This window comes from Amblyomma americanum, chromosome 6 (assembly GCF_052857255.1).
Source record: "Amblyomma americanum isolate KBUSLIRL-KWMA chromosome 6, ASM5285725v1, whole genome shotgun sequence".
Classification (NCBI taxonomy): Eukaryota; Metazoa; Arthropoda; class Arachnida; order Ixodida; family Ixodidae; genus Amblyomma; species Amblyomma americanum.
In genome coordinates, this window is record NC_135502.1 from 162,728,837 (window position 1) to 162,749,524 (window position 20,688).

At 48.8% G+C, this 20,688-nt stretch overlaps 1 protein-coding gene across 3 annotated transcripts in view; it reads left to right on the forward strand.

Annotated features, from left to right (window-relative positions):
* Positions 1 to 20,337, forward strand: part of park (E3 ubiquitin-protein ligase parkin) — an 83,398-nt gene extending 63,061 nt beyond the window's left edge. The window contains exons 8-12 of one of the 3 annotated variants that reach the window (XR_013306456.1): positions 1,337 to 1,408; positions 1,634 to 1,763; positions 10,878 to 11,014; positions 12,900 to 13,085; positions 20,178 to 20,337. Coding sequence is in view for 1 of the 3 variants with exons in the window: in XM_077628072.1 (XP_077484198.1) it covers positions 1,337 to 1,408; positions 1,634 to 1,763; positions 20,178 to 20,287 (312 nt within the window). In the remaining 2 variants the exon portion in view is untranslated. The remainder of the gene's footprint in view (positions 1 to 1,336; positions 1,409 to 1,633; positions 1,764 to 10,877; positions 11,015 to 12,899; positions 13,086 to 20,177) is intronic. The other 2 variants (XR_013306455.1, XM_077628072.1) reach the window with 2 other exon arrangements.
* Positions 20,338 to 20,688: the final 351 nt, after the last annotated feature.

Here is a 20,688-nt window from a genome sequence, read left to right on the forward strand (position 1 = left end):
AATCCGCTCTTTGCTTCGCTTGCCGCCAGCGCAGCTGTCCCCTTTAAATGTTACTGTTCTGTTGTTACTGTTCTGTTGGGCTGGAGCTTATAAATCAAAGCCGTCTCATCAGCATTGAATATATCTTGTGCCGAGTAGCTTTCTAAGTACTGCTGCAGAGCACCGCTTTGCGACGTGGCACAAGTTTCTGCATCCACTTCTTTGGCTTCTCCGGACTACACCCGGAAGACAAGATTATGTCTGTCTCGAAAGTGGTGAAACCATCCTTCGGAGGCGACAAAATCTTCCACATTCATGAGCAGGGCGAAATCGGCCGCCTTCGCCATGATAATTGGGCCGCTCAGTGGAATGTCTGCGCTTCTCATTTCCTTCACCCACGTGATCACAGCAGTCTCAATTTCCGGATACTTGGCTAATCGGAGCCTTTTTCTGTTGCTGGCGAAATCTTTGGCTTCGTAGGCATCCTCGATGGCCTTCCTATTTCGAACGTAGGTCAACAACGTGCTTGGTGGAATCCCGTGCTTTTTCGCTATTTCCACTTTGCTGGCCTTCCGTTCGTCCACCTCGCGTAAAATCGCCACTTTCTCCTTCACCTTCTTGGCGCAGTATTTCCCACTTTAACACATCTCGCGGACACAAGCTCACAGCAAGCGGCGTGCAAAACGAGGGCTAAAACACTAAAACGTCGTTCCTCGAAGCAGTCGCGGCAGGAAAGACTGGTTAGTACTTGTTCCAGCACCCTAGCGGCGCCCCGATGGTTGTGCCATCTATCGTTCTGCCGTGAAAGCTTCCAACGATGGTTTTCAACAGCGGCGCTTGGCGGCGCACAGTTCGAATTATGGGTGGCGGCGCCAACTTTTGAGTGAATAAAGAGCTGTTACGCGCATAGGCTTCTATGCATTGCGGACCGGACCACGATGACTATTTCGAATTATCCAAAATTTCGAATTAACGAGTTGTGAATTAACGAGCTTTCACTGTAATGAGTTACTGAGGTTTTGCTGCATTTTTCATTCTGGCTTCCATTCTGCTCAGTGATTTTGAGTGTTTATGCTAAAACTGGTCGAAAACTTGCATTACACCCAGGCTTAACTGTAACTGGTGAGGCTGCCATCATTGTGCTCTTCACAACATTGCAAAGAAGGTTGAGTGGGAAAGCTGCTTGTTTCATTTTGTGTACACCCTGCCAATCAACGGCCCCCACACTTGGCCAAACAGTCAGTCAGTGGCCGACGTCTTTAAGAGTGGAAGTGTGCATTGTGCTGGTCGGCCTCTGTGCTGCACCCTTCCAAGTGGTGCCCATGGTTGGTGAGTGCCAGTGCATTCTCGTTCGCAGTTTGTCTTCTGCCGGCAGTGTCTGCAGGGACACCATCTGGGACCCTGTGACAGCACGGAGAAGGAGCAAGCTGTGAGTGTTGCCTTCTGGGTCGAGCAGGGCTGGCATGCTGGATGCAAGGATATGAGTGGCAATATTGGGATGCTGTTTAGCCAAAGATGCCATCAGGGTAGTGCACAGTAAGAAGATGGGACGAGTGCAACTGCAACAACGGATTTATTCGGAGAGACGATCAGTTGCATGCGCCAAGGGTACAAAACAAAGGTACTAAAAGCATAAAAAATGCTTTGTGTGTAGACTTCACCCTGGCGGCCATCATTTGGCATGGCAGCCCAGGGCAGCAGCACGTGGGACGAAGCAAGCTGGCTGACCGTACGGGCCACCACCAAGCCGTGCCCCAAGTGTCGGACGCCCACCGAGCGCAGTGGTGAGGGAACAATACATCGTATGGTTGTAGGTGACTCTGCTCGCTTCCTTAGAGCGGGGTGAGCTCTCCTGTGCAGAGAAGAAAAACAAAGCACAGCGTGCTCCACACTCGCCTGACTACTTTTCAAGTTTGTATAAAACCAGACTGCTGTAAATTTGCTTTCAATGTTTTACTTGCGACCTTGCTTCTATTGTTGCCCCTTTGTCTAGGTTCTGTGTGGATTTTTCAATTAGCTCAGCAGCATGCGACAGTGCCTACAAATTCTTTAAAGGGGCGCTGCTTTAAAACTTCCAAAAATGGCCAAAAATTGATTTTTTGAGAATACAGTAGAACCCCGCTATAGTAAACTCGGTTATAGTAAAAACTGATAAGCGAAGTGAAGCTGCAGTCCCATTTCGCCTTCCATAGACGACTGTGCATTTTTTTTCGGTTACAGTAAATACTTTTTTCGAACAAACGGCTACAGTAAAGAGCGTCGTCTGGCCGTGGCGATGTGCTTCCCGCGGAATGATGGCATCGCGGCACGCACGAAGTCTTAGATCGCGAGGCAAATAAATACCATGTGCGCTCTTTGAGGTGGCTTCACCACTATACCAAAGAGCCACGAGGAGAAGGCAACTTTTTGAAGACCTTGAGGCCGTGAGGCAAAGCGCGCGGCGCGCACGGAAAAAGTAAAGCTGGCTTTGAACGTAGAAAGAAAGTGGCACGGGTCGCTGATGAACAAAAGCCAGTAAAAGTGCAGCGAGGAGCAGAAAAGGGCGTGCATTTATGGCACGGCAGCTTGAAGCACTGGGAAGCAACGGCAAGAAGCGGAGGCACAGCAGCACTGTGTAGGCGGTTCTGCTGTGCTCGACTTTGTCGCGTGCGTTTCTTAGGTACTACCTCTCAAATGACACTGAAGCCACAGAAGTCGACGCCGTGATCATGGGTTTTCACATGGAATCAAACTGACTTTATTTTTGTAGCCACGTTGTATTCGTGTAAATGGGGTACTTTCACAAGATGTAAATGATGTGGTAAACATGATAACATGAGATAACTGAAAATAATTATTACATGAAGGGACGATAAAAGCAGGATGTAAGATATTTCTGAGTGTTTAGTTTTATAAACCAACACATCATGCTTAGTAAGCAGCCAGAGAGCCATGTCATCACCAACAACTAATATAGTAAACACCCTGATATAATTAAAATCTTTGCTGGTCCGAGCTGCTTTACTGTAATTGTATCTCTGTATGCCTCTGCCAAAGCTTCATTCCTAAAATCAGCCAGAAAGCACTCTTTAAGAAAATTGTTTCGTGAACTGCGATGGCTGTGCATTGTGGGGAAACTCTCGAACAATCGGTGTTTTCCTCCGATGCGGTTTTTCACCTAAATACGCACCTCATGAGCAGATTTCTTTTTGCTGCTTTATCTGTTTTTACTCTGTTTTGTTGCACGCCTAGCACCATAGTGCAGGTCAAGACATTCTTTGTTTTTCAAGTTGGCAAATTTTAAATTCCTTTGCTGCAATTCCCTCTTCACTATAGGTATTTCGATGGACCATGCATCGTATAAATTCAAGACTGAAGCTTGTGCTTTGTGAAAAAGGATTGTAAGAATGTCTTGACTTTAGCACACCTGTAGGAACGCAGCGAATGGTGAACCAGCCTTCTGCTGCATTTTCTTAACTCTGTAGCCTTTTCACAAAATTCAGAGGAAAATACATATATTAGAAAACGATCTTCTGGAGATTTGACAGTGAAATTTTGTGAGAATGATCATAAAATAATTTCTAATATCAAAAAATTTTATTAAATGCATCAAGAAATCAAACAATTTTGCTAAAAGCCGAATTCCCTTTTAATTGTACAGGCCTGCAGCCTCCACCGAATTAACACGGGGTTTATTCACAAAGAGAGCTTGCTTAAGGAAGAGCTGGAAAAACGGCTCTGCAAGCTCTGACAGTCTGCACTGGTGCATTTTCCTCATTGTGCATTAAATGTCTAAAAAGACAAAGCAGCATGGCTTTAACAAAGACGAGATGTAACACACGAGGCCTAGTGGCGAGTTACGTCTTAGCCTTGCTAATTTGTTACCTTTGTCTTGAAAGTTTGTTTACTTCTAGCTTGACTAATTACAACTGCGATGACCTGCCAATCAGCCCACCAAGAGGTCTGTGTTACAGAGAAATGTGGCTTCCCCAGCCCATATGCGAGTATAATCTACAAAGTCAGACCCTGCGTTCATGCTAAACCAGCAGGAACACATTATTGCAATGCACTGCGGTGTGTTTTACCAAACTTTAATAAAGTGCCGCAGAAACGTGCGCAGGTTGTCAGATGGGCCGTCGAGTGGACCAAGAACGGCGGCACTTGCAGTTCCACTCCAGGCTTCCTGGTATTTTGCGGCCTGTCTGGATGTATCACATTGTGCCATTGCATGAGAGACAGGTCGGCCCCTGTCCTTATGTGGTGGTCCAGGGGTTGTGTGTCACTTTTGGCAATACTATTTCGTCATGACGGTGTTTACAACCAGGTTGAACCCCGTAATGGCACGAAGGGGTCCGCGGTTTCTGCGTTATAGTGGCTGCTTCATTGCAGCCATATTTGACATTGATGTCACCTTTCGCATGCTAGCAGGCATCTTGTCACCGTGTAGGTCAAGAATTAAACAGCGTCCTGGACATATACCGTAAAAACCGGAATATAGGTCGACCCCCCAGCTAACCAATTCTAAAAATGAAAAAAATGTTTTTAAATGGATAGAGTACCGAAAGACACCTTTACCTTGAAACGAATGTGACTCAACAGGTTGCACAATGGTGACAGTATTTATTTTAATTTAAATGCTGCTCGTATGTACACCTGGCCAATTTTTTAACAGTATCGCGTGCCCATCGACCTGTGTGTTTGTTTCTGGCACACAGAAGTACGGCGCCGTAGAACAAAGCCCTTTTTCTTCATGAATCGCCACACCCAGGATGGCGAGCCCTTGAATTGCGTCCTCGTGAGTCTAGAGGCACGCGCGATCTCTACCACTTTTATGTAGATGCATTTGGCAGTCACAGGCAGCGATCTTGCACGCAGCGCAACCTTTCCTTCCAATTCTGGATACACTGTGGTCCGCCCACAAAATGATGTTTTCTTCTGGTTGCTGCAAGTTGTAATATGCAGCTTCAGCTTCTGCCTCCGCCAGTACTGAATGCTCTTTTTGGATACTCTAAATTCTCGCTGTGCCGCCAGGTTGCCGTGAGCTTCTGCGTACTCAATTGCGATTTTCTTGAAGACGACAGTGAATTGCCGTCGGCTTCCGCTCATTTTGAAACAAAATGTGAAAAAGCAGCCTTTGAACAAAATAGCTTTGCAACGACGGAAACGCGAAATGGCGGTGCGACAACGTCGCCACGCCGCGCTGCTGCTGATGGTGATGGAGGCTGTTGACTTCAGCTGCCCATTGTTGCAAGACTTCCGTAGTTTTTCTGCCAATGACCGGTATATAAGGTGGGGGTTGACTTTTTGCCATGTTTTTTTTTTAAAAAGGCCGACCTATATTCCGGTTTTTAAGGTAGGTACACCAACCAAACATGTCAGCTTCGCCTTTTTCCGCGACGCCTGTTAAACGGGTCTTGCAGGCAAATGTGAAGGACAGGGTGATACCAATGCTGACTACTTATTTAGCTCCCGGTTAGGAAGCCGATACATGCAGCGGGGAAAGATTCCATCACGAGTTTGCTTCCCCGCATGACACATAAGTGCGCTGGCCATAACTGCTTGACGGCAGTGTATATTGGAGAATGAGTACGCCATTCTACTCAATTTGTTTGATCCCTCAACTGCTTCAAAGGCAGATGATCTCAGCTTCTTGTTCCTTCCACGTTGTACTTCCACGCTGTACTTCTTGTTCCTTCCACGCTGTGCTCGGAGCTGCATCCCGACACTTCCTTGTACACGATGCAACCGCCTTGATCATGACCACGTTGTGGTGCATCATTGGTCAACAAAAATCGTCTCACACTTTCGTTTTATGCCGCTGTCACCAATCTTGGGCTTGTCACATCAGCAGCGTGTCAGGCACAGGCAGGTAGAGGCACCGCCGCTGACTTCTTGCAGAGACCCTTGCCCACTGCACTGCCAGTCTAGTTCGCTGTAACTGCGTAGCGTAATGATGATGATGCTGGCCAACTCCCACGCTGGTTTCGTTTTTTTTTTTTTTTTCACGTATTGTTTGGCTTGCTGTACAATGCATAGCTTGGCCCGTGTCATTTACTCTGTGTGCCCCAGCAGGGTCGTCTGCAACATATAGTAAAACCTCTTTAATTCGGACTGCCCTCGGAGTCCCGCCATACACTCATGCAATTCTATGTCGAACACGTAATATCTATGATAGTACGTGTTCGATAGACGATCGTCTAGGTGTTCGTCCCCACTGTCTCCCGCGCCCTTGTGACATGTGCGCAAAGGCAGGCGTGTCGACGGTCGGCTGGTTTCCGTCGATAGGTCGAGACAGAGTCCGGCCGCGTAGTTCCTTTTTTGGAAACTTAGCCGCTAGCCCACGGTGACGGTGGCTATGTGCTCCGCATATCAGCGAGCCAGCCAAGCCGCACATCATTTGGTATGACGATTGCCTTGTTGCTGATCATTTTAAGGCATAAGCCTTGCTTGGCTCATGAATGGCGTGGACGGAAGTTGTACACGGAAGTTGTCCGCATAAACTGTCAATCATAAGTTGTATGCCAATCAAAAGTTGATTAAGCAACCGTTGATAAGCAACATATATGTAATAAAATGAAAATAAAAAGATTAAAAATAAAAACAGTGGAAACAAAAATTGAAAATAAAAATGAAAAATGGAGGGAGAAAGAAAGGAAAGGGAAAGGCTTTCGCATTTCCGCTCTTAAGCAGACTTGAGTGCAGTCCTGTAATTTTTATCAGTGCGAAAGCACTGCTTCACTAGCAATCCTGAAAAAGCCAACGGGTCTCTGAAGCCTCGATCTTTTGCCGTCAATACTTCTCAGATATCTTCAGAAATAAAGGCGCAACTGGGTTCAAAATTTAAGCCGCTTCAACGCGAACAGATCAGTTTCAATGGCCACTGCAAGAGAGCAGTATGCTATCGCTGCAACCGATCATGACTCTTGTTGAATTACCACACTCTCGCACTGTGCATTGCATGGCGTCTTCATCAACTTCCATCCGTTTGCAAAAATTAGCAGTCCAATCTGTGCTTATTCCACTGCAGGAATGCATGCATGCTGACGCGTGTTCTGTTGCCATAAACGAAAGTACTTTGTGTAAGGAAACTTTCTTTTAAAGTAGTACAGACACCTAATTTTGGTTGCATGTTTTTTTTCTCTACAATGATGCGGAAGACACTACTAAGCATGAATCACCATGTGGTATTCACTTACGACCGCTAAATAATTTATAATCATATTTTTCTGTTGTGCTGTTTCGGTTTCAACAGCCGAATGATGGCTATGACATCATAAAGAGTGGTTTCATGTCATGTGAGGCATCTAAAAACGTCGATGTAATCGCTGCTTCATCATTTGGATTCACTACAGTGCTGAAGCCAGCCTTCCTCAAGAGCCGGAATGACAATGAATGAGGAAGCAGCAATTGCAGTTTTTTCATGCCTCATGTGACGTATAATTTCTCTTTGACGTTGCAGTCATCTTTCGGCTGTTGAAACCGAAACAGCATGAGAAAGAAATTTGATTATAAATTATTTAGCAGTCGTAGGAGAATGCCAAGTGGTAATCCATGTATAATAATGCCTTGCACATCATTACAAACAAGAAAACATGCACCAAAGAGTTAGGTGTCTATACTCCTTTAATCATGCGTGTGCTCTGTGCTGTCGCGCAGGACAGCGAGTAACGGCATATGGTAAGTGAATTAAGACATGCTGGTTACATCGACGTGTCGTGCAAAGATGACACGTCGATGTAACCAGTGCAAGATGAACTTTTGATAGTGGCTTGAAGTGGCGGTGGTGGTGGTGGTAAAAACATTATTGGATGCACTGAGATGGGTTCAGGAGATAGTGAGGGTTTCACCGCTCCCTTGCCCTTATTCCGGGACACCATTGGCAGTAGACGCTGCCATGTCTTGCTGGCTGATTTATTCTCTTTCCGGATTTTTCTGGCAGGCCCATACCATATGATATGCCCACGTGTCACAAAACTTACAGTACCCCGAAAAAGTCAGGTCTGCATGTTTTAAAATCGCGGGGCTTAGAAACGACCCCGTTTGCAGCCTTCTTAGGTGTCGTTCCTCAGTTCTATCCAGGCCCTTGGCGAGCCCTGGGAACGTCTGCCTACTGAGGCGCAGATATACAGTGATGTCCGCATAAGTCATTAGCAGTTGTGACCCCGAGTAGCTCGCGCATGAACACTGGCAACCACTGTGATTTCTTATCATCGACGTTAAAGTTGCTGCAGATGATGAGAGAAGCGTTCATGGTGCGCTTGAGGTGTCCACTGACAAAGTGAACTAGCTATGTGCTTTCCCTTTCCTCAAAACCGAGAGATGTTTTAGGTTATTGTAGGTAATAATTAAAAAACCTTTTGCAGTTAGTACTGCTTTTCTTGATGATATTTGAAGTAATATAAGGACACACGAGAATTTTTGAAACTCCTTTGAGCCTCACTAGGGCACGTATTGAAGTCCTGTAGCCTTGGTGGATGGAACCGTGACGGACAATGGGAGTTGAAAATGTAGCCATTAAATGCATTCCTGCATTAAAAGCACTACCTACCTGTGAAATCTGTAGGTGGACATGAAGCCTCTGAGATATTCGTAGGCGGACAAAAAGTGTAAAGTTCTGAGATAGTCGCAAAAGGGAAGGAAATGCTCATAACTGGCTCTCTGGGTCAGTGGACACCTTAGTCGCGCTTTGAGGTGCGCGACAGTACTGACAGAACAATGTGCGCTGCACGTGTTATTGTTTACAATGTTGTGGCAGAAACGCGGCATTGGAGCAAAAGTTTCCTGGGGTTTAAAGGGGCTCTGAAAGAGGCTCTAATAGAGTTGTGCTATGGCTGGGATTTAAAGCATGCCGCTTCATGAATATTGTCCAGCAAGAATTTTTTAATGCGCTTTGTGGAAGCTGAGTTATCCGTTTTCAAAATTTGAATTTGAGCGTCTCCGCACCTTTCCCTCATCTCTCATCACTCTTTGCATGCCGAAAGGTCGGCACTCCGGAAGCGGAGCTTTCTGACCCGCCGGAGCTACGCGCCTTATTGGCTGTGGCCACGGTAGCTGCCTGACATCTGAAAGAGTCTAACCAATGGCCATCTCTCAAATTGTATACGCAGGTGCGAGCGACAGAGGAGAGTGCTCGGCAACTTTCACTCTTGATTGTGGGTCCTCTGCTGCATGTAGACATGTACTATTTGGCTCAGATTTTCGTGACAATACAACGTAATGATTGAGCGAGTTGATGTGCTCTCCTTGGAAGGTTTTTCAGAGCCCCTTTAACTCCGCTGTGATGTGCAAAAGCGCGGTGATGTAAATGGTGACGCCCCAAGTGACATCATAGCAACGAGATGGTACAAATCTTAAAGCTGTAATGTGGTTTGGACCAAATTTTTGGAAATAACCCGGGTCAAATTGGAGGTCGCCATTGTATCGGTCGTGCCCAATTATGGTTGGACATTGATTTTGGTCCAAATCAGCCGAGGTCAAATTTCGGGGGTGGCTCGGGCCATATTTTTGGAAATAACTCGGGTCGGATTGGAGGTTGCCATCGTGTTGGGCACACTCAATTATGGTTGGAGATCGATTTTGGTTCAAAGCGGTCAAGGTCAAATTTCGGGGGTGGCCTGGGCCAAAATTTGGCAACGGCCCGAGCCAAATTTGGAGATTGCCATCGTGTTGGGCTGAGCTACTGAGCCAGAGTTCCTGTGGTCGAACACTGCGGCAGCAGCTGCGTTTCGATGTAGGCAATACGCAAAGGCACCCATGCGCTGTGCTATGTCAGTGCACGTTAAACATCCCAAGGTTTGGTTTGTGGGGGTTTAACGTCCCAAAGCGACTCAGGCTACGAGAGATGCCGTAGATCCCCAGGTGGTCGAAATTATTCCAGAGCCTTCCACGACGGCACGGTCAAATTTCGGGGATCACCCGGGCCATATTTGGAGGTAGCCATCGTGTTGGGCATGGATAATTATGGTTGGACATCGATTTTGATTCAAATCAGCCAGGGTGAAATTTTGGGAGTGGCCCAGGCCAAATTCTTGCTGTTTGGCGTCACTGTTACGATGTCAACGAGCTATCCACAAGCAAGGTGCAGAATTAAGATTTTAGAACAAAAAGCTCTATTCCTCCCACGCTGAGCCTGAAGTTCATCTGGCTCTTAGATTTGGCCTCTAACAGGAGGCGCACGCATGTGCAAAATCGCGCATGGCAGGTGCCTCGATCTTCATCTTCGCCCCTCTTCGCCACAGCTGCGCGCTTGGCAGTCACATCTGCCGCTGTGAACGCTTGCTGTTACACTTGTGGCACGTGATGCATCACGTGATTTGCTCTTGCTGAAGTCTTGGAACAATAAAGATGAAAAAAGCTAAAGCTTGTCAAACCATGCTTAACAGAGCTTTCGCTCTGTATATCTTGGCTCAGCTAAGTTGAGCCACAGCCACTTTTTGCTCGGCTCTGACAATTGTATCAAGATCGTATGAGTGCTCTTGCTCTAATAGGCCACCGGCGTTCATTGTGTTCATTGGGGTTGATTACGCTGTAGACCATTGATTTTGAGGAAAGGGAAGGCACATAACTGGCTTCCTGGGTCAGTGAACACCTCAGGCATGCTTTGAGCTATGTGGCAGTAGTGACAGGAGAGGCGCCCTGCATGCGTTACCGTGACAACCTTGTGCCAGAAATGCGGCACTGGAGCAATAGGCCGCTGGCGTTCATTGGGTTGGTTCATTGGCGTTGACAAGGTAGACTGTTGATTTTTAGGAAATGGCTTAAAGGGGTCGAGACATCAAATTTTTGGTCGGCGTGTTCTGTTGTTTCAAACCTTGCGTGTTGCCCCAGGACGCGTGATATGCGTTACACAATTCATATATGCGCGGTAAATAATTTATAACTATTATTTATATTGATCAATTTCGGTTTCTGGGTGCCAGGGTGTTGCTACGACATCGGGGAAGAGCAGCAACCAGCCTGGTCACATGGGCCCCAAAAGATGTGACGCACGGATTGGTGCATCGTCTGCTCTCGTACAGGGCGCAAAGTGACATCTAGCGGCAGCACCTGGTTCAAGGTAGCACATGTCTAATGCTCAGACCATATGGATGAGGTGCGTTTCTAGATTTAGCGCAGGGGATCAGGGGAAAGTCGTGTTCTACCGCTACTTCCGGTTCCATATTTCTCCCCCTGCTTGCTTGTTTCACGGCAGTCGCTGTGTTCATATCGCTTCTTACACTAATATATGTGCACTGCAACAACGTTCTTAGACAATTTTACTTTTGCAGCTCTGCTCGGAAGGTGGCTAAAGTGGCGGTCGCGATAACTAGAGGCGCTGCAGTCAGTCTTTTGTACATCACCTGCTGTCGCGAAAGTTTCGCTCACTGCAGTTACGACAGACTAGTCGGATTTTCAAGCTGGTTTTTGCGTGAAAAGTGCTCGTAGTAAGTGTGGAAGCCTCTTTGTGGTGAAATCTGTGCACTTGGTGACTCCAAGCGAGTATTACACATGCGATCCTGCTTTGTGCCCGGCTGCACAAGTGGCAACTTAAATGACTCCACCGATCATCATTTTTTCACTCCGCCTCACGATGACAGCCACTTTAATAAGTGGGAGCAGATACTGCGTTGCAAGAACAGCTGTCTGGCACGTCTAACTTACGTGAGCATCATTTTGAGGATGGTATTATCAAGGACTGCAAGCACATCGCAAACTGGCAATAGGTGCGAATTCCTCGTGGGGACTCCGCACTCTTTCAAAGTGAATCTCAGAACCAATAAACATGCAATGCAGCCGATAGTCACCCAGAAAGTGGGCTTTCATGCAGAATTATACGTCCAGAGATCCGAACATCAACAGTATCACTACGCAGTCTTCAAGCAAGCACCGTTAGTATACACTCATTCAAATGATTTGGTGCCACTTTCCTGCTCAGCGGAGACCAGTATTACATCTGCACTGACACTTGGTGATCTGGAGAGTGTGAGGCTGCCCTTTATGGATTAGCGACATCAAGCTATACACGATAAACATGGAAGGTGTGTGAAGTTTGACAATCAAAAGAGCTATCCGCAGGTAGTCTAATAATTGTGAAGGCTGCTGTCAACAACGTGTTAGCTGCGTTGTGAATGGCTACAAGCTGCAGCCTCTGTCACTGACCCTGGAGAATCCTGACGGAAACAGGTGGTTCAAATATCTTTGCAGGTATAAATGCAAATCCTGATGAACAGGTGGTGAAGTCGGAAAATCTTCACCATAGACAAGTTCCGCGAGGTAGAAGAAAAAAAAAAAGAAAGGTTCTGGCACTGAAGGCAGCACTCAGAAGTTACTGATTAAGGAAGTGCCTGGCATTCGTGTCATCAGCATGCGGCATGACTGCACAGCTCGACGCTTGTACACTGAAACAGTGCTGTCATTACATCCTATGGTGTAAGTGCTATAACCGATGAAAAAACAGTGAGAAACTAAAGTGCATGGACGGCATGAGACACACACAACACGTAAGAGGGGAAGCGCTCCTTATTTATTATCGTGTAGTAGTTCTCAACCTTATTGTGTGTACCGTTGTGCCCTGCAAGTGTCGTGGTATTTTCATTACAGTCGAGTCCACCTATAACAGTATTCAAGTGCCACAAAAAATCTATCGTTATAACCGATAATTGTTATAAACGGGTTACAAGAAAAAAAGTATTAACAACTGCAAAGAGGGGTCATGGACAGCAAATGACGTGCGAGCTCCGCCGAGGCATCATTTTGGTGGCCCCAAAAGGGGCCTTGTAAAAAATATGAGAAGGTCGCCGCAGCCCCCTCTCAGCTTGAGAAATCCCGAAGAAACGCTGGGGTGAAATCGCCACAAGCATCTCGCTACGTATTTCTCTCTGGCTTGCACGAGAAAACCCGATGTCCGGCAGCTTCGCTTGCCTCACGCGAAGCTTGCCGACATCCTTCTCCCTGGCATCCAGGTACTCCACGTAGTGCAGCGAAGGTCCCTCGCGAAAACGAAGCCCTGGAGGGACTGAATCAACTGCAGGGCCTCCTGCGAGGACAACGTTGACGCAGCCTGCCCTACCGCGTCATCGCTGCTGTCGTAGCCGTCAGTGTCGTCGTCACTGCCCGATTCAAGCACGTTCGTGATGATCGCCTCATCGGTGAGGAGTTCTGATGTTACTAATGTGTTGTCCGCATGCAGAAACTCTTCGAGTCGTGAAGCATCTTCATCGACTGCGGGCCAAAGTTCTGGCATCACTTCGTCGGTGGGAACTTCGCAGGCTTCGTCTAAGTCACTCCTGCTTCGGACAAAGCATGCTTTCCTAAAGCAGTTCCGCACCGTAGAAGCTCCAACTTTGGACCATGCACCAAATATAAACTGCACGGCCATCAGCGGATTGATTTTCAAGTCTGGTCGCTCCCTCCTTCTTGTCCGCGCGGCCATGTCCATCAACAATACTAACTTGCTAGGACGCGGCGACGATACATCACCTTAAAATTGGCGATCACGCCGGCATCTATGAGCTGCAAGCCTGCTGTTGTGTTCGGAGGCAGGAAAAAAACTTCCACGTTTGAGAGCTTGGGCATGGAGTGGTGGGCACTACAATTATCCAGGACGAGCGCCACCTTCCTCTTCGATTGCTCGATGCGCTGATCAAACTCCAAGAGTCACTAGCGAAAAAGTTCTCACGTCATCCATGCCTTGCGATTGTTACGGTAGCGTACTGGTATCCTGGCAGCACCGCGGAAGCAGCGGGGATTTTTTTACTTCCCAATGACAGATGCGGGGCACTTGTCGCTCCCCTCCATGTTGGCTGACAAAAACACAGTGAGGTGCAGCTTGCAGTTTTTGCCGCCCTTGAATGTGTCTCCTTTTAGTGCATGCATCTTGGAGGGCAACATCTGGAAAAACAGCCCCGTTTCGTCGCCATTGTATACGTCGGCGTCAATGTAGTTGTCGAGGATGCGGGGCGGCATTTCCTGCAGCTGCTTCTCCTTTGCCTCCACGTCAAGCAAAGCTCCCTCGCCGGTGACGGCCTTGTAGACAATGCCATGCATCTCTTTGAAGTGCTGTATCCAGCCGCCGTCTGGCTGGAAGCCCACATTGTTAATCAACAGGGCAAACTGCTTCGAAGGCCTTTCTGACCAGAATTGGCCCTGTGATAGGCAAGTTCTAGGCACGAGCACCAAGAAAGCACTCGTAAAGATCCTCTTCCACCTCCTTATAGACACCTTGTCGAACGCGTTTGCGCCCACTGTCAAGCGAGCACTTTTCTTTGTCGCACTTCTCGGTGGAGCGGACAATCATCGACACCGTTGGTTGCAATAGTGCGTACTTCTTAACCAAGTCACACACCTTCTTATCATCTTTTAGTCCTTCACAATACGGCACTTCGTCTCCAAATCGATAGCCGTTGTGGGGACCTGCCCTGCAGTCCCCTGAGTTTGCTTTCCCGCGAGGCACCGTGCAGCGGCAGTCTCACCTCGAGGCTGAGCGCATTCCCTTGTCAGTTACATTAACTGGCAAGAGAGGGCGCCAGCATCGCTGCGCGCGAGACTGCCAAAGCCCGCGCGTGGGAGAGGGGGCTTCGGCTGGGATCGTCGGCCTGAGCGGACGCGTCACTCGGGGCTCCGCTCTTCGCCGGCTGGGCGAGGAAGCGACGGGGAGACAGGCTCCCGTACTCGTCCCGTCCGGACTTCGGAGTATATATCCCTTGCCCTAGCGCGGGCGAACATTCGCTCGGAACCTTGCTGGTGAGTCGGACGACCTCGATTCATTAGCGTACCTTGTTGCTAGCTGGCGTTATTGTTTCTGTAGCAATAAATGCCTGTTTGTGTCAGCCAATGTGTCGTTCCTTTGTTCCCGCAGAGCAAGGCCCGCCGTGGTCGGCGAGCGCTCGGTAGCGTACGCGATCACGGGGTGGGGTTCGGGCGGCTTTGAACCGTGTTAGCCGTGATTGAGTGGGGGAGAACGTACTTATCTCCCCAATTCAACCCCACGTCTGGCGCCCAACGTGGGGCCTGCTCTTGGAACATTGGATGACTGTCGGTTCGGTTCGAGGAACGCTCTTTGTCCGGACTTGACAAGTGCTAGGCCTAGAGTGAATTTTGATTGCTAGGACCTGCGGCATGCTTTCTTGAGTGCGAGGTGTATTGTGCTGCAGCATGTTTGAACTTTTCGACATGCTCAGCACATTTTTTTCCCTGGAGTTTCTTCCTGAGAATCACTTGGTCCGCATCGAGGGAGCGCGAGGCCTAGCGCCCGCGGAGTCGCCGAGCCCGAAGTGAGTGAGTACGGAAGCCGCGTGGGTGGTCCGAGTTTCTGTATATATTTTCTCTACTGTCTCTTTTTCGACTCTGGGAGTCGCGGCTCCGGGAGCCAGGTGGCCTGGGGCCACGGGTGCCGCTACGAGCTCGCTGGTATTGCAGCTCGGCACCGGGCGCTCCGACACCGTCCGATACGGTGGGCGCCGACCGCTCAGAAGCTGCTTTGTGCAGTGAGCGGGGTAGGACCACCCCACAAAGCTGATGTCTCCTCGTGGCTGCGCGCACATAACCCGTTTCGGGTCTTTGTTGTGGTCACGGTCGTTGTCGGAGTGGTAGTTAGGCTTGAGACTTTTCGGAGCTGCCTGCACCACGTTAAAAGAGACACGACCACAGGACCGTGTCGTTGAGAGGGGGCGCACTTTGCTGCGCGCCCGTTTTTTTTTTTTTTGTAACCTCGCACGAACTGAGCAGTCTCGTTCAACTCAAGAAAGGGCTTTGTTCACTCGAACTTTGCGTTTGCACTGCCGCCGACACGTTTTGCTAGCGAGTTAGGCATTGCGCCACGAGGCCCTTGCGGATGCCGTTTCCCCTCCCGTGACCTACGTTAAAGGCACGCCGAGAGCGTTTCGGCAATTTTGCAGATTCGGTGGAGCCACCCAGGCTTGCTGTCCGGTGCACATCGTCTCGCTGCCACCTGCTGCGACGGAGCGGCCTGTATCCTGTTCGCCGCATCCATCCGGGGCAGCTGTGGCGAGACCAGTCAGCAGTCACCTCCGGCTGCTGCTGCCCTGGCGACTACTGCAGGATCCTGGCCTGCAGTTTTCCCACCAGCCTTCGATTCGCGGGCCTGCGGACACGGTAGTCCGCGGGCCATGCGAGTCGTCCCAGCGGAGACCTTCACGCCGCCTTCGGAATACCGCGGAAAGTCTGCGTGGACGCTGTCGGCGTGACCTCCGCTGCAAGACCTGCGTCAAAGACACGAAGACCAGGAGACTCCTCCATAGCATGTACTTTAAGGCGCGTGGGTCTATTTAAGGTTGGGGGGATGTGGGGACCTGCCCTGCAGCCCCCTGAGTTTGCTTTCCCGCGAGGCACCGTGCAGCGGCAGTCTCACCTTGAGGCTGAGCGCATTCCCTTGTCAGTTACATTAACTGGGAAGAGAGGGCGCCAGCATCGCTGCGCGCGAGACTGCCAAAGCCCGCGCGCGGGAGAGGGGGCTTCGGCTGGGATCGTCGGCCGTCGGGATCGTGGACGCGTCGCTCGGGGCTCCGCTCTTCGCCGGTGGGGCGAGGAAGCGACGGGGAGACAGGCTCCCGTACTCGTCCCGTCCGGCCTTCGGAGTATATATCCCTTGCCCTAGCGCGGGCGAACATTCGCTCGGAACCTTGCTAGTGAGTCGGACGACCTCGATTCATTAGCGTACCTTGTTGCTAGCTGGCGTTATTGTTTCTGTAGCAATAAATGCCTGTTTGTGTCAGCCAATGTGTCGTTCCTTTGTTCCCGCAGAGCAAGGCCCGCCGTGTTCGGCGAGCGCTCGGTAGCGTACGCGATCACGGGGTGGGGTTCGGGCGGCTTTGAACCGTGTCAGCCGTGATTGAGTGGGGGAGAACGTACTTACCTCCCCAATTCAACCCCACGTGCGCTTTCTTTTCACCGGCAATGTCGTCCCATGCAAGAGACTTTATCCCATGCAAGGGACACCATCGGAACAAATGAACAGTGAGCCATGGGCAAAAAGATTTGCACGACGGTGCTGCTCTTGCTTGCCTTACCGCCGTCGCGTTCACATCAGTTTTCGAGTACGTGGAGCTCAGCCTTTATACTGAAGCCTAAAATACATAGCGTTCAATGGACACGAAATTATGAAAACTGAAATACTTTGTTACATCAAGGATTTCGTTACACTGAAGTTCGTGAAATCGAGTTTAAGTACCGGCTGCCTGTTAACAGTACCATTGGAACTGATGTGTTCCAAGAAGCTGACATTTTTTGCTCGGCTTATGAGATCTCTAACTGCAGTAGTTCTCTCTTAAACAATATTCAATGGAGTTCCTTCTCTCAAGTTCATTTATTCTCAGAGTCATTGCATTACATGAAAAATTCTAGAGGCCCGTGTACTGCGCGATGTCAGTGCACGTTAAAGAACGCCAGGTGGTCGAAATTTCCGGAGCCTTTCACTATGGCATCTCTCATAGCCTGAGTCGCTTTGGGATGTTAAACCCCCATGAACCAGCCAAGTATTAGGTGAAAATAGAAAACAGAGCTATCGCTACGTCTTCCCTCGCCAGTGTTTTGTACCGTTTTGCAGTGAAGGCGATTCTACTGGAGATGCGGAAGAGGCACTGCGCTGGTGCTCTAGGGGTGCTCGAAGGAGGGTTGCTCACATCCTAGATTATGGGACTGGAGCCCTTATAACTGTTTTCATACTCGAAGGTCCTCTGTTGCCGAGCACGATGTCGCTGTGGAGCGAGAACAGTAAAGAAAGGGGATTTTAAGTTATCTATTATGTATGTCCCTTCCACGGACAGCATACCCTTTGTTACCGAAGCTCAGTCCAGTGGAACGCTGTAATCTGTTTAGTTTCCCAAAACTTCCCATTAGAAGCGGCGTCAGAAAATGAATTACTCCATCTATAGGTTATACACACTAGAAGGTGCCAATCTTGCTCGATCCTGTTACCAATATCCGCTTCACTTTTGAGCTTCTTTTCACATGTGCTATATCACTCGGGAACAAGGTACCTTCAGTTTTCGAAGCTGTCAGCTTGCATACGAGACACAGAATTTCCTCTTGAGCACAAAATGGCGTGGCCGGTTGTGGTGGTGGTGAAAAAATTTTTATGTTTAGAAAGGGTGAGTGGGGGACCGGTCCTCATGGGTAGGGTTCTCAGTTCTGGCCTCGAATAGGTTCTGCTATCCTACAGGCCCGCTCGATCAGCCGTTGCTGATCACCCGGGCTAGAGCTGAACAGAGCAGCTTCCCTTGAGAAAGTAGTAGCAGTGGAGCATAGGTGGTTGCCCGGCGAAGGGGAGAAGTTTGAGCGCTCTCACGTGGCGTGGCACTGTTGCGTGAAGGACAGACGAAGGTGTGGTTGTGATGGAGGTTCATGCAGGAGTTCATTTGGAGCTAATGTCATGTGCATCTTTAGAGCAAGCGAGAGCGTGTCATTAACACATGGAAATGCATCACTCTGGAGCTAAACTTCAATTTTTTTCTGGCCTTTAACAAAAATCGTTCCGATAAAAAGAACAAAATGTCTGTAACAGAGTATTTTAGCACCGGCAGACTGTAAATATCCTAAGTACGGCAACTACGACAGTGCGATAAAATGTGGCCTGGTAGTTGAAAGGTTGGCAACGGTATCAACAGCAACGCATTGCAGTATTGGCGGAATGGTTGTCCAGCTCTGCTAAAACTCTCAATTGGCTCTCAAGTGCATGATCTTTTATATCTTTACGGCGACCACACAAGGACTTGCAGTTGAATACATGGCAAAAAGCATTTTTTCACATGGAATGAACCATCATTAAAATGAAATAGCTGTAACAAACTCATCATTTGTGCTTGTCTAACGCAATTTCACTCTCACTCAGTTTTCCGTAAAAAGTTCTAATTGCCTTGTAGTGCAGGGCAGTAATACTTGAGTGTTCGATGAATTCATTCCCTTTTATCAAAATGTATTTGTTTGCTGGTAACTTTATTTTAGCAACAGTTTATACAAAGTTAAAGGGGGTTTGTGCACAAATAGATAAGGGGAAAGAGTTCACGGTGGGCGACACAATACGGCGGGCAGCGCCGACGGCCAGTCCAAAAACCAGGCGATCTCGTGCAGCACGGCGACGCTTCGCCTTTCATCGACGCCTCGTCTTCATTGGCGCTTGGTTAGTGATCTATCTGTCTATGCGGCATCAAGCGCAGCCGTCATGGTTCACTACAAAGAATGAAATATTTACCAGCTTCCTATCAAGAACTATCAATAAATGTTAGGTCAATGCGCATGTATGAGTTTGGCCATAAATGTTCTCTTATCGACTTTGCCTTTCTCCCTTTCTCTTAAATGTGATAGCAATTGAAAAGATGTTAATATTGCCACATTGCTGACATTCTGCCGGCGCCACCTGGTGGCCGGGCCTGTCTCCCAGCACGTGGCCGAACGTCTTCTTTCTCTCGAATGTGCGTGGCGGGTTCGGCAAGCCTCGCCCGAGTAAACAATTGTGCTTCCTGCGTCCTCAACGTTTTTCGGTGACAATATAACAAACCCACTCATTGCACTCGCATAAGAGAGTGCCATTGTTAATTACTGTTTCGTGTTCAAGGCTGCTTTGATTGCTTTGAAGTATTCGGTGATGGTGCTCGATTATTTTGGGCATTTATATGCATGACCAAAAATGTTTTCTCAATTTCTAGTATATTTCAGTTGGCAGCAATACATAGAAAGAAGTTGAAAATTTATTGACTTCGTTATTATTCTTGAGCTGTTGTGTCCTCCATGGAGTGCTCGAAAATTTGCTCTCCTGCCCAGAAAACTGGTGGGTACAAATGTGGGCGCCGCACGTGTGATCCGTCAGGCGCCAATTGCACTCGCAAAGCGGGTTTCACAGCTGCCACCATCTGTCATTCGCGCCCGTCACCAGCGTGAACTGCGATGGCAGTTTGTTTTTAGCCAGTGGAGCTTGGGAGAGAGTAGAGGAATGGAAGCATGCATGTGCGGAGCGGCATGTGATAAGGGTGCGAGTTAGACCTGTTCACAGCCCTCTGAGCAACTGGTTTTTTGGGGGGCTCTAGGGTGCAGCGTTGCTGGGGTGAGCGTGGGGGAGTTTAATCCACAGCTGTATACTGTGTGACAAGCACAGCCCAGTGTCCAATATGGCGGCGCCCTTCGACCACTTTTTGACAGTGTCTTCATGCATGTGGGGGACTGCCTTAAAAAAAGTGGGTAGCGAGAGAGAGAGAGCTGTGGAGGCAGTGGCTGTTCTTTCTGTGCAGGTGGATGCATGCACATGGTGTGCAACCGGTCCCAGTGTGGCTTCCAGTGGTGTTGGCTGTGCCAGGATGAGTGGACACGTCAGTGCATGGGAGCCCACTGGTTCGGATGATGCACTGAGGCACAGTTATTTCCCAGTTGAATAAAAACGTGCATTGCTCAGTTTTTGCGGTCTTGTGGTATCATCGACATGTCGATACACTCTCCTGCTGCAGCTGTGCGCAAAAGGAATGGACCTTAAACTGCACGTCCGAATCTGTCACCGTGTGCATCACAGAGTGGTATTGCTTTTGGTGCCCTGCTTTCAGCTGTGGCTTGCTTAAATATTTTGGGAGCCATCCTGAGCAGCGGGCGACTATAGACTTTTGTATAATTAGTCATAGGCATATGCGAGCTCACTAAAGAGGCGAATTGTGGTGGGTGCTCACAGTGAAGGGGCCAAACTTTATAGGGACACTCGGGACAAGTATAAATTGGTCTGTATCAATTGAAAAGACAAGAGACGCTGCTTTC